The 12,422-nt window shown below is 38.3% G+C and overlaps 2 protein-coding genes across 3 annotated transcripts in view; one reads left to right on the top strand and one right to left on the bottom strand.

Annotated features, from left to right (window-relative positions):
• The window catches only part of LOC127510587 (tripartite motif-containing protein 16-like), a 295,864-nt gene that overhangs the window by 85,092 nt on the left and 198,350 nt on the right, over window positions 1–12,422 (bottom strand). The window lies entirely within an intron of this gene.
• On the top strand, window positions 5,537–9,549 carry LOC127510675 (gastrula zinc finger protein XlCGF8.2DB-like). 2 transcript variants are annotated; one of them, XM_051890576.1, is made up of 3 exons: window positions 5,537–5,620; window positions 6,215–6,360; window positions 8,450–9,549. In XM_051890576.1, the coding sequence occupies exons 2-3, from the start codon at window positions 6,276–6,278 to the stop codon at window positions 9,373–9,375; spliced, it is 1,011 nt and encodes a 336-aa protein (XP_051746536.1). In that variant the 5' UTR covers window positions 5,537–5,620; window positions 6,215–6,275; the 3' UTR covers window positions 9,376–9,549. The 2 variants fall into 2 exon arrangements, with proteins under 2 accessions (XP_051746536.1, XP_051746537.1); XM_051890577.1 differs by having other exon boundaries at window positions 5,583–5,703.

Here is a 12,422-nt window from a genome sequence, read left to right as displayed (position 1 = left end):
GAGATTTTATATATATGTACTATCACCAAGTTCTATTTTAATGGATTTTCATGAAAAATATAGTAGAAATGTATTAATTACAAGTAAAACACAATTAACGTATACTTAAAGGCCCGCTGAAGTGTCTTGGAACGCGCAGCATTATTCAATGTGTTGACGTAATTTCAACTGAAACAGGAAGAGAGGGCGATATATCGAACAGCCCCACCCCTTTTTTTAAAATAGCCAATAGCGTTTCGTTTATATCACAGCTCGGCCAGAGCGTTAAACTCAGTAAAACCTCAGTTTCCTTTTAATATCTAACCGTTTATCCTCCTAATCTCCTCTGTATCACTTTAAAATACAGCATTCTGTGCAGAATTCAAATGGATTCAATAACTTTTGTGGTCTGTGCCGACTCGCGGATATGATGTGCTCTGTGCTCTCGTGTCCCTGGACCAGAGCAGACTGTGCTCGCGCTGCAGCGGTTCACGTGAAACTAACGTGAAAACGGACTTCGTTCACGTCAAAGGAAAGCATATTTACGCTGTCTGAATCGTTCTCTATCCTCTATATAGTGCACTATGTGCCATTCACCATGTAGAAACTAGTAAGTGTGTGAACAAATGACTGATTTCAGTCGCAGCTTCAGCGTCTGTTAATAGTGTAGGAAGGGGCGGGACTTCAGATTCTAGAGAGCATTTGATTGGACAGAAGATTTGATGAGAAGCTGAAGTGCGATGTGATGTCATGAAAATCCGTGATCCATTTTAGCGGAAGTGAGAGACTAAGTTTTGAATGCTTATATTTCCTAAATGTGAATTTTTCTCAGTGCTTACATGCCTCACAAATGACATCTACACGTATGTGCTCCTTGCACACAGGCCTGGTGCACTGGGAGCACCAGTTGCTGACTTTTCTTTGTTTGGCGGCTGGGCAGATCCTGTACCACTTCCTCTTCGATTGGTTCATACCTCGGTTTTGAAGTCACGGTTCGATTTGGCACAGCAGGGGGAGAAAACTCTTTTTAGTGTCAGGAATTTGTTTCCGGTGCCGACCTGCTGTCTCTGTCAGAGTGGGGCGTCTGACTCTTCCACCACGGCTGTTTTGGTCCACTGCCGGTTCATGCTCGCCCCAAGCTGCAGCAGAAGGGACGTGCAGTCTTGCTTTAGCAGGAAGTAGCTAATTGTCTTCAATTGTTTTTGCGTTTCAACAAAGCGCTCTGTGAATGTCTCCACTGCCACGCCAAAGATAACTGAGAGGTTCACAGGTGTGTCCAGAAGGGCCGTCATCTTTAACATACTGCATTTAGTCAGCGCAGTCCACAGAAGATAGGAGGGAGGATCCCGGATTGTGCACTCAACTTGTGAGCGGCGCAGTCCACGACTTTGACATTTCATCGTGTACCTTGGGGAAAAAGGGGCTGGGCCTCTGCAAGGTGTCCTTTCGACCACAGTCCGACTAGAGGAACCACTCGTCCAGGCAGCTTCTGGCTGGCTTGGCAGAAGGCACTCAATCTAAGCCATGCTCCTCAACCACCTTGGACGGGACGCGTAGAAGCTCAACATCATCACTATGATGGAGGTCCCCGGTGTTGCAGTATAATCCAGTAGGCTGCTGGACCACTCATCCTTCGCAGATGCTGCCACTGATATGGTGCTCCGAAGGACACCATGTCAAGCTCACCTGACCTGACAAGTCTTCATCAGAAGGCACTCACAGCACTTTCCTCAGATTGAAAGACGCAGCAGAGGAAAAACGCGGCAGGGCTTGTTGGGTGAGTTCATCACCTTGGACAATAGCCACACTGAGCCTGACAGTCTGAAGGCCCACAGTGGGGGCAGTCCGACCCCCCCAAGCGCCGCTCTTTATTAATAACTTCAAAAAATGAAAGCTGCGCAGATTAGCATACAGACATAAATACACCACATTATAGGACATAAAAGGTCTCTACGGCAAAAGCTAAAGTACCCGGTGAAATGTTTTGAAATGTCTCCTGGCAAAGCAGAGCACCAATTTCAATAAAAGAATACGCTTCAGTCCAGTCACTTTTTTATATAGCTACTTTTAAATTTTCACTGCTGTTCTAAAGATCTTACTTTTTACCATTACCACAATATGAAGTTTTATCTAACAAAGTTCGCGAGGAGCACGTTCAGGTGATCAACCAATCAGCACAAGAGGAAGCTGGTTTTTATAACCGTCTCTTACCTCTGTCCCATGACAAGTTTCACACCATGCCTTTACCACCCCATCACCTCACTCTTGGCTGGTTTCTATCCCAATCAAGGAGAGGGAGTACTCTGGGTTTACGCCAAATTCCAAGCTCAGAGCCCTTCCCTGTAAAGGGAAAAACACATTTGCTTCAAGTAATAAAAGCACATTTATTGACACCACAAACTTTTTGGAGCACCAGCCACAACTTGAAAATTATTATTTCTTCTGCATTTTGGCCAGCACAACTATTTTAAGTGCCCATTTACGCTGCTTAGTAATGTGCCTCTTTCTTGCAACATTTTCTTTTTCATTTCCTTTTTGGCTTCAAGCCTTTTCTCTGCAGAACTTGTAGATGGCTGGCAGTCAAACTCCATCCTCCTCTCTCAGACTCTGAGCAGCTTTTTTTTTTTCGCTGGACCTTGTCTCTTGCTCCAGCAGAATTTATGTTGCTGCACAGCCTCTTGTCTACTGCCCCAAATTTAACATCATCCCTACTGACCATCCCTACATCTCTATTGCACTCTGCTTCCTGGACTGCAAAGTGTATTTCACAGTGTGGATGGCACTGAATGTAGCAGGTGTTCATGCTGGTGCTTCTTGGGTTCATTTATAATTTCAATGTTATGTGCACAAATAAAAGCCTAACACGTGTGCGTGGACCCGTTTCAAGCGGGATTCTAGCAGGGTCTCTGGCATGGGAGGCAGGCACGCTAACAAGGACGGAGGAGTGAGATTTACAAGCACAGCTCATTTTGGGCTACATCACACTCACCCCATTTAACCTCACTTCCATCCGGGTCACGGCACAAAATATTAATTATAAACTGATAAAAAGATTTTTAAACCATGGTGTTTAGGGCATGTGCAATGCAAACTGAATGTCTCACTTGCAAAAATCTTGCACAATCAATCATGTTTGCTGCCACATATGTGACGAGGCACTTTACTTTGTCCTTGATTGCTCACTCCTCCTTAACATTCTTTTTCACCAAGACCATATTTTCTGCTGTCAGTGCTGTCAAGTCGGTGGATTATCATTGTCATCAATATAATGGCGGGTTAGAGCACATACCTGGTGTTAGAGAGACAGCAGTAGCGTTTTCCATCTCAGCTTTGGACTTTCTCTTTGCTTCTTCATACATGAAGCCATACATAAAAATTTAAATTCGCCTCTGCCTTCGACCTGGTTGGGATTACGCAGGAAGGGTCCAGGGCATGGATTAGCTCCCTGAAACCCTCATTCTCAACCACTGTAAATGGCTCAGTCTTTTATATTCATATTGACCATATTGACCTCATCAAAAATCTGCTTGTGAGAAGCTTTAATGAAAGAAGTTATATAATATACATATATTAATTGAAATCATGACAATGCATCCAAATGCGGGATTTAAACTTTGCCGACGAAGACTCGTTTGGTTTGAAGATGAAAAACATACTTCAAGCAAATTCAAATAAATTTTTGGAAAAAAATCAGGCCAAAACTAACTTCGTTTGAAGTTCGATTTAGGAGTTAAAAAAAAAAATTTACAGAAAAGTTTGCTATGGCTGGTAAACACCTTTGTACTACCATTGGTCTGTGGCAATTCCCTTACAAAAGATTACTGCAGTTTTTACATATAGAAAACGGCAGTTTTTTGGACATGAAAAAACTGCAATATTACAGTATAGCTTCAATATACTGCATTTTAATGTTGTTTATATGCCTATGAGGTGTTTGTAATATGCTTTAAACCAAACCATGAGTAAATTCATAAGTCAGCACCATTGCTGAGTATTTTCTCCTTAAAACTGCAGCGACCAAAGACTGTCTCAAAAACACGGTTTGAAATCGCTGGTGTTTGTGATGTCACAAACTACCTAGTAACCAATCATGTCAACGTGTGATCATCAACGAGTGGATCTCTGAACTGGCGAGGGGAGGCGGTGCTAATTTGCATATTCATAGAACCGCATATAGTAAATGAAGCAAGGGCGTAGAGTTACATTCAAGCTATTTTAAGGCATGAAGAAAATTTTTAAAGGGAAAAAATGTTTAAATATGTTATTTTGGTGATCAAAGATGATTTTTAAGGGATAAAATTATTTACTACAGAGGGACTTTCAGTCTGTCGCGGTCAGACGTGTGAGTGAAAACATGTTTACATATTCATTTATATAATCATCTACATCAATGTCAGATGTTCGCTAATAGTATATCACTACTCATGTATTTCAAACTTCATTTTATCCATAACTTTGCCATGAGTATAAGGCAGGCAAAACAGGAACTGAATCACAATGAAAATGAAACCAAACAGAGCATAACTGTTCGAGGTAAAATGGCAATGCATTGTTACTAATTTTAATGCATAGTACAGAATCCAAGTCAAGTACCTAACAAATAGTGTCAACAAACTTTTTACGAGTGAATATCACATTAATGCGTTCATTTTGCAATTAATCTTTTTCAGTTTAACGCATTAAAAATATTTACCGCAATTAACGCAGCATGAATTAAAATTCATTTTTTGACTAGAGTTTCATTGATCACAATTCATCCAAATGATTTTAAACTTTTTGTGCATTTTGCCAGGGTAGGTAAAAATCTGAAGATTAGAAAAGCAAAAAAAAAAAGCCTTAGCGTTGAGCCCTAATATATTAAAGGCACACCTAAATTTGACCTTTAATACGTTTATGTGAAGATTGTTTTAAGTTCACTTAAATTAAAAGTTGTTATATTATTTAAACCCTAATAAATATTAAAATTGATAGCTTTAAATTATACTGTAATGCTGAATGATTGTAATTAATGGCTAAAATTGAGAAAAAACATCAATTCAATAGCAGTATTAGTATCAGTGATACTGGTCTTCTAAAAGATGCCATTAAACAATAATTTCAGATTACATGTGAAATTATTACAATACAACAATATATTAAAACTTTAATGTTGCAATTGTGATTAATTACAGAAAAATTTGTGATTTTTGATTGACAGCACTAATAAAAATATATTAAAAACTTTAACGTTAGGTGTGATTAATTATAGAAAAATGTTTAATTAGTTAATTTTTTAATCCATTGCATCAAACAAAAATGACAAAGGTTTGTTTAAAATATGAATAATTATAATAAATTCATGACATCTGTAAGATTGTTTCTGCACTTAAACATGACTGTTTGCCTGTTAAGCAGAAAGAATCTCATTAGATTTGTTACAAACACTTTCATTAGTAGTTACTTTCAGCACACAATTAGACATGTATTTAAATGTTTTCTGTACTCCGAATACCTCTGGTATGTTTTATTATTGTATGTCTTTTTTGTGTACATTTCCATGCCACATTATAGCATGTGAACATGACTTTTATTTTGGTCTGGTGGTGTGACGCCGTAAGGCTGCGATGCGCTCCTGCATCTGTTGTGGTTCGAGTGAAGAAAGGTTAGTGTTTTAAACAATGTAAAGCGTTATAAGTCGATGCAAAACGTTCAGTCTAATCTTCAGTTTTTGCAAGCGATCTAAAGGTAATTATTTATTACATAATGAAACATTATCTAACGTTGATGCACGTTATTTCTTATGAGTAAAGCACATCCACACATGAGTAACACAAAAGGTGCGTCTCGTTTTGCTTCATTTATCGTGAATTTGTTTATCGTAAATACGAATTCTGTCCGTTGTAAATAGAGATGATGAGAGAAACTGAGCTTTTCAAATCTCCAATCACCGCGCGCTGAAGTCACCTGCTGGTCAAAACAGTGTACACACGACAACAACAAACACACACACGTGATGAGAACTTTGCAAACCACCTGCTAATGTTTTCATGAAAGTGCAGACTATTAAATGTAATCTATAAATCATTATACCAACTCTAAATCATATATTTTTAGTCTAATCAGATCATTTAAGTCCATTAACTCTTGCTCTGACTGACTGTCTTCCCAGTGTGCTGAACTAGAGCTGATTGAGATTCCCTCAGAGATTTAATGTGGATTTATTTTTCTTTCTGTTAATTATTCTCATCTTAAACAGGAAAAACACACAGAAAAACTCCTGGTGAAGCGACTGAGATCCACGTGACAATATTATAAAGATGGAGTTTATTAAGGAGGAGAATGAAGACGTGAAGATTGAAGAAACAATCAGAGTGAAACATGAATATACTGAGAAACAAACAGGTTTGTTTCATTCTCAAAGCTGAACTCAGTCATTTTATCCTTATTAAAATGTCCAGCTCTACAGAAATTAATGATATTTTTGAAGAATATCATATGAGTGTCCTAATTAAAGTGGTTTTATTTGACATTTTGAGATCACATGACCAGACAAATACTAACGCTGCCTTCAACCTGAAAAAAATCTTACTTCCACGTTAGATGACATGTATTTAATGAGGAAAAATAATACACAAGTAGCCCAAACAAAACATTTTTGTGACATTATAACCAATATGAACTGAAAACAATAAAAAACATTGATTTTTATCACTTATTTATGCAGTACTCTTGAGGTGTATGCAATACAACTTGAGGGGAAGTGATGACAAAATTTTCATTTTTGGATGAACTATCCTTGAAGGATGAAGCTCAGCTAATCATATAAACTATATAGGGACTGATATTACTTGCACATTACTATAATATTAAAGGTTACAGTTAACAACTGAGCACAAAATATTAAATTCAACTGCTATTTATTTATATAAATGGATGGAAACATGTATCCTAAACATAAGGCAGTTTTTACATTAACTTCTACAGCCAATTCATTGTTGAAATATAATAATTTATACAGTGGCTGTCATAGATTGTCTTCATGACAGATTTATTTAAATATACACTAAATACAGTAGTTAACATTTGAAGTCGATCAAAACCAAAAAGGTCAAATTTGTTCTAAAACAGGATTTATGTTAAATATAGCCTAAATATAAAAATATGATTTTTTTTCTTATGAAATTCACTATCTACATATGAGTCGGCGGCAAATACCCGAAGGACTGGTTGAGATGAAGCTGTTCTCTGCGGGTACATGAGCGTTGACGGCTTGGAGCTCGCATCTGAGAGCGTCAAAACAAATAGTAAAATGAGATCTATGATTAAATACGAGTCACATATTACATGTCGAAACGATTACATTCTCGCCGAAAAAATGCTTAAAACTACAGTTTGTGGTACAAGTGTAGTATTTGTAACAAATACGATGGATTTGCTTGGCCGCCATGACATTCGCTTCAAGCGGAGTGATACAAACGGTGAAAAGGTAGCAGTGCTGTTATCACTAAAATATCACACGGCTCTCAGCCAATCAGATTTGAGAACCAGAAAGAACCGTTATATAAAGGCTAATATTGTGCGTATATTTAGCAAAATGCTCTTCTTTACAGTTCATTTCTCTACTGAACTAACAAGTTGTGGACAATGAATGACTTGCCTGAGGTAAATGTAATGCTATGTGACATTGTTTACAAGCTGTTTGATGTCTTGCTGCAGTTGAAACACTGATTGAGCATTTATACAAGGCATGAGATGTTCATTCATGTTTATTTTGTGCTAGATATAGATATACATGGTTGAGCTGAGCATCCTTAGTCTGCACTTCTCTGTACGTTCCATGTTGAAAATACCCTTTGACCTCCTTCTGAGGCCATTATATAAAAGATTTTCATTACACTGGTCATTATGATGCCAAAATAATTGAAGATGATGGGATTTTTGGTATCTTGAACAGTTTTTCCATGGCAAAGCAATAAAATTATGGTTGAAAATGATTGGTGGATCACGTAGAAGTGACAATTTTGAGTCATGGTCATAGCGCTACCAACCGGCAGCAGGAAGTGTCACATACAACAGGCTTTGAAATAATCCTTTTAAGTACTGAATCGCTTCAGACATGGTCAGAATAATATCAAGTCATGGCTTATGTAAAACTGTGGAAAGATTCTTAATATCTTAAATAATGTTGCCATTGTAATGCATCATACCTTCAAGAGAAAGTTTGCCAAACAATGAAATGTATTCCGTATCATAGAAAGCAAAGCGTCTCAACTGATTCAAGGTCATATTGCCACTAGCTGGCGGCAGGAAGTGTAGCACATACAACAGACTTTGATAGTCCTATATTTATCCACTTAAATGCATGTGCCCACAATGGCAACGTTATCGGCCTGTTATCGGTTTTGATGCTTTAAATGACTTAAGGTTTTGATTGTCTGTTGCTTCGTGCCATTAAACTGGGGTTAACATGTTTTTTCTTTATTTGCCGTAGACCTGATGGCACTGAAAGAGGAGAGTCAAGAACTTAATGAAATGGAAGAGAAGAAACACCATGATTTCATAACTGAAGAAAAATCTTTCAGTTGCTCACAGACTGAAAAGACGTCCTCACAAAAAAGAGCTCAAAAGGCCACAACTAGAAATCGTATCACTTGCGAACAGTGTGGAAAGAGTTTCAAAAAAACTGGAAATCTTAAAGTCCACATGAGAATTCATACTGGAGAGAAGCCTTACACCTGTCAACAGTGTGGAAAGAGTTTTGATCAACATGGAAACCTTAAAGTCCACATGAGAATTCACAGTGGAGAGAAGCCTTTCACATGTAATCAGTGTGGAAAGAGTTTCACACATAAAGGAACCCTTCATGCTCACATGAGTCTTCATACTGGAGAGAGCCCTTACACCTGCAAAGTGTGTGGAAAGACTTTGGTTCGAAAAGAAAATCTCATGGCTCACATGAGAGTTCACACTGGAGAGAAGCCTTTCTCGTGTGGCGAGTGTGGAAGATGTTTCGCACGTAAAGAAACCCTTACTCAGCACACGATGATTCACTTAAGACAGAACTTTGTTTGTCAACAGTGTGGACTGAGTTTTACAGACAAGAAACACCTTAAGAGCCACGTAATAACTCACATCGGACAGAAGCCTTTTATGTGCCATCACTGTGGAAAGACTTGCTCGAACACAGGAAACCTCAAGTCTCACATGATAATTCACACTGGAGAGAAGCCTTACTCCTGCCAACAGTGTGGAAAGAGCTTCCCACGAAAAGAAAGTCTTAAGAGTCACATGAGACTTCACACTGGAGAGAAGCCTTACACCTGCCCTCATTGTGGAAAGAGCTTCACGCATAAAGGAACCCGTTATACCCACATGAGAACTCACTGGAGAGAAGCCTTTCCCTTACCTTTAGTGTAAGACTTTCACATATCAAAAACATCTGAAAAGAAATTTGCAAACTCGTTCTGAAAATAAATAGCAGCGTTATTCGTCTTTTACTTTGTATTTCTGAGCTTTTGATGTTTTGTATTGATTTTCTTTGTAATTGGCATGACACATTTACATGACTAATAATAAATAGTTAGGACCTGAGGACCGATGGTGTGAGGACCCTATTGTAATTGCTCGGTCAATTCTTCTTCTTCTCCGAAATGAAATGCATGTTTGAGTGCCTAATCATGCTCAAACTCACAAAACTTTGAGCACGTGTCAGAAGTGCTAAAATTTACGTCTGATATGGGTTTCAGAATTAAGTACGGCAAAAAGAGTCCTGGCCTGAAGACATCTACATATCAATATTCAGTTAGTCATGGCGCCACCTGATGGTAACAGGAAATGGCATGCTTTACACTGTAATTCACTCCCAGAAACACATTTAAATATGCGTAGTAAGTAATAAATAATTCTGCTGAGGCTGACACAGTCAATCTTCTTATTTGCTGTGTGACAGGTGAGCCAGAGGAACTCACGATATTATACACAAACCAATAATGAGTGTTTGAAGTGAATTAGTGTAATGAAATGAGCGTAAATCAATTTGCCACATTGCTGTTGCCTCTCTGTGTCTCTCAGAAATCAGAGCTTGGAATGACTAAAATACTACATTATACTCATATTCTGCTATTTTATTTATGTTTTTAAATTATTTAAACCTTGTATGATTTAATACACAAATGAATTGAATACGCACAGCAAGATTGGAAATCAAACAGCCACATTGTCTCTCAGAAACTAAATTAGCTCTCTGTCAAGAGTAGTCTAATAATGCAGTGCATCTCCTGCACTGCATCAAGCCACTCCCATAATAGCTGTGACAATTTAAATTAATGCACAGCATAGACCAGCATTTGGGAACCTATGGCTCGTGAGTCACACCTGGCTCTGACAAAAATTATGTGGCTTGCCAGGTCTCTCACCCTTTACTAACAAATGATTAATAAAAAAAAATTAGACACGTCAACCTATCAAAGAACGCTTCCTTTACAGTCGATGGAGCTGTCAATCAAACAGCTCAAGATTATCATTGACTGAGTTCTGGACTACTGACTCCCGTTTTATGCAACGAATCTCATAGTTACATCACGTTAGTTACGATGAAAGCATTTGTTAGTGTGCACCTACCAAAGTTTATGATAATAATAATATATTTCAAGTTGTACTGGCCTGTGCACGTGTTCAATGCTGTTTATGAGTGTCATGATAGCAATCAACCACAAACCACTGGTCTGTGGTAAACCTACAGCTTCTGCATTCGGGTTCAAGCAGCTGCATAGTTTGTTTGTGGTAATGGCAAAAACTATTTTTAGCAGCGAACAGCAGTGCACTCACACGCAAACACAAGAGGATTTATGCTCCTCAGTTGATAACTCAACCTCACAGTGAAAGCCTTGCACAACTAATTCCATATGGCAACTTATTTATTGTTTGTTACATATTTGTTTGTTTTTAGATGTCTATGGACCTATGAAATGTTATTGAAAAAAGATTTTTTAATAATATTATTATTTTTTACTTTGGCTCTTTTGGAAAATGCATCAACCAAAAATTAAAAAATGGCTCTTTGATCAAAAAAGGTTCCCGACCCCTGGCATAGACTAACTGTACGTCAAGTGTTTGAGGCTCCAACAAAATTATTATGTAATTATTCCCTCAGTAGTAAAACTGTCTGTGTCTATATTATGATAGACTATACAACGTTTTAATATTATTATGTAATTAATTGTTAAATTATTATTGTCTCTGGCTCATTAGGGTACGCTTGTAAAAAAAAGTAGCAGTGGCTGGGACAGACTTTAAAGGGTCAGTTCGCCTAAACAAAAGCAATCTTCTGAGGTTGTATAATGAAGTATTTAAATCTGATGAAACAGAAGAGGGATTTTAACTATGTGGCACATTAACAAGTGTATCTAGGTAAAAATACCAGAGGAAATTACTATTTTTGCAGTATGTTCCAGTAAGGGAGACCCTCAGTGCACTTTTGGGTCACGAGTCGGTCAAAGCACAGTAAACTGAAGCAAAGGACACAGATCAGATAACCCACATTTACTGCAGGATGTAAGCTATGGCGTGAATTTATTTTAATTAGAATTTTATATTTTAAAATGACAAAAAAGAAAAATGTCTATAAATGTATGTTAATGTATGCTGCATTATCACTACTTGGGGTCAGAACAATTGGAACCAATCTAATGTCACCAGTTTTCCATCATGGCCTAATGGTTAGCATGTCCGACGGGTGTCCCAAAGGTTGCTGGTTCGATGCCAGCACTGGCAGGAAATAACTGAGGTGCGCTTGAGCAAGACACCTAACCCCTAATCGCTCCCCAAGTGCCACAGAATAATGTGTGTGGTCCATGATTTGCAGTGAGTAGCAAACCTAATGTGTGCACTAACTTGGATGGGCTAAATACAGAGGACAAGTTCCGAGAATGGGTTACCATACTTGGCCTTCACATGTCACTTTCCCCTTTCATTGTCAATGTTCTTCGAGTATATCTGCACCGAATGGAAAAAAGGGGTATAGTGAAGCAGCAGTGCAGACCATGAAGGAGGTCCAAGACTTTTGGGAAAAGGCTCACATTCCCATAAGGCCTTTTCAGCACGCTGTGAAGAAGTTCGAAGACTTCTTCTTGTAGGAAGATGGGAGGCCTTGAAGAAGAACAAGGGGCGAAGGAGTGAAACACACCAGAAAAACAAAGAAGAATGTTGGATGGATCGTCATAAATATCTAGATCAGATCTCAATTTTGTTCTAAGTTCACTTTCTATACAGTGCAGTAATTTCACTTTTTAACATTCTGCTTAACACTTTGCATGACTCTGAAGTAAAATGTTGTATGCAGATGACCTGGTTCTGCTGTCTCCCAGCACTTCAGCAGAGCCTGTCCCTGCTGGAACAGTACTGTTGAGGAATGGGCACTGAGAGTAAACCTGGACAAAATCAGAGTCATGGTATTCAAGAAGAAG

This window comes from Ctenopharyngodon idella, chromosome 4, assembly GCF_019924925.1.
Source record: "Ctenopharyngodon idella isolate HZGC_01 chromosome 4, HZGC01, whole genome shotgun sequence".
Taxonomy (NCBI): domain Eukaryota; kingdom Metazoa; phylum Chordata; class Actinopteri; order Cypriniformes; family Xenocyprididae; genus Ctenopharyngodon; species Ctenopharyngodon idella.
The sequence above is the reverse complement of the archived record's forward strand: the minus strand, read 5'-3'. Positions and strand labels throughout refer to the sequence as shown.

What these genes read in the sequence shown, in the direction of transcription:
- LOC127510675 (XM_051890576.1), top strand. Translation starts at nt 6,276, where the DNA reads ATGGAGTTTATTAAGGAGGAGAATGAAGACGTGAAGATTGAAGAAACA. An exon ending in ATATACTGAGAAACAAACAG is followed by an intron (nt 6,361 to 8,449) that starts GTTTGTTTCATT and finishes TATTTGCCGTAG; the next exon opens with ACCTGATGGCACTGAAAGAG.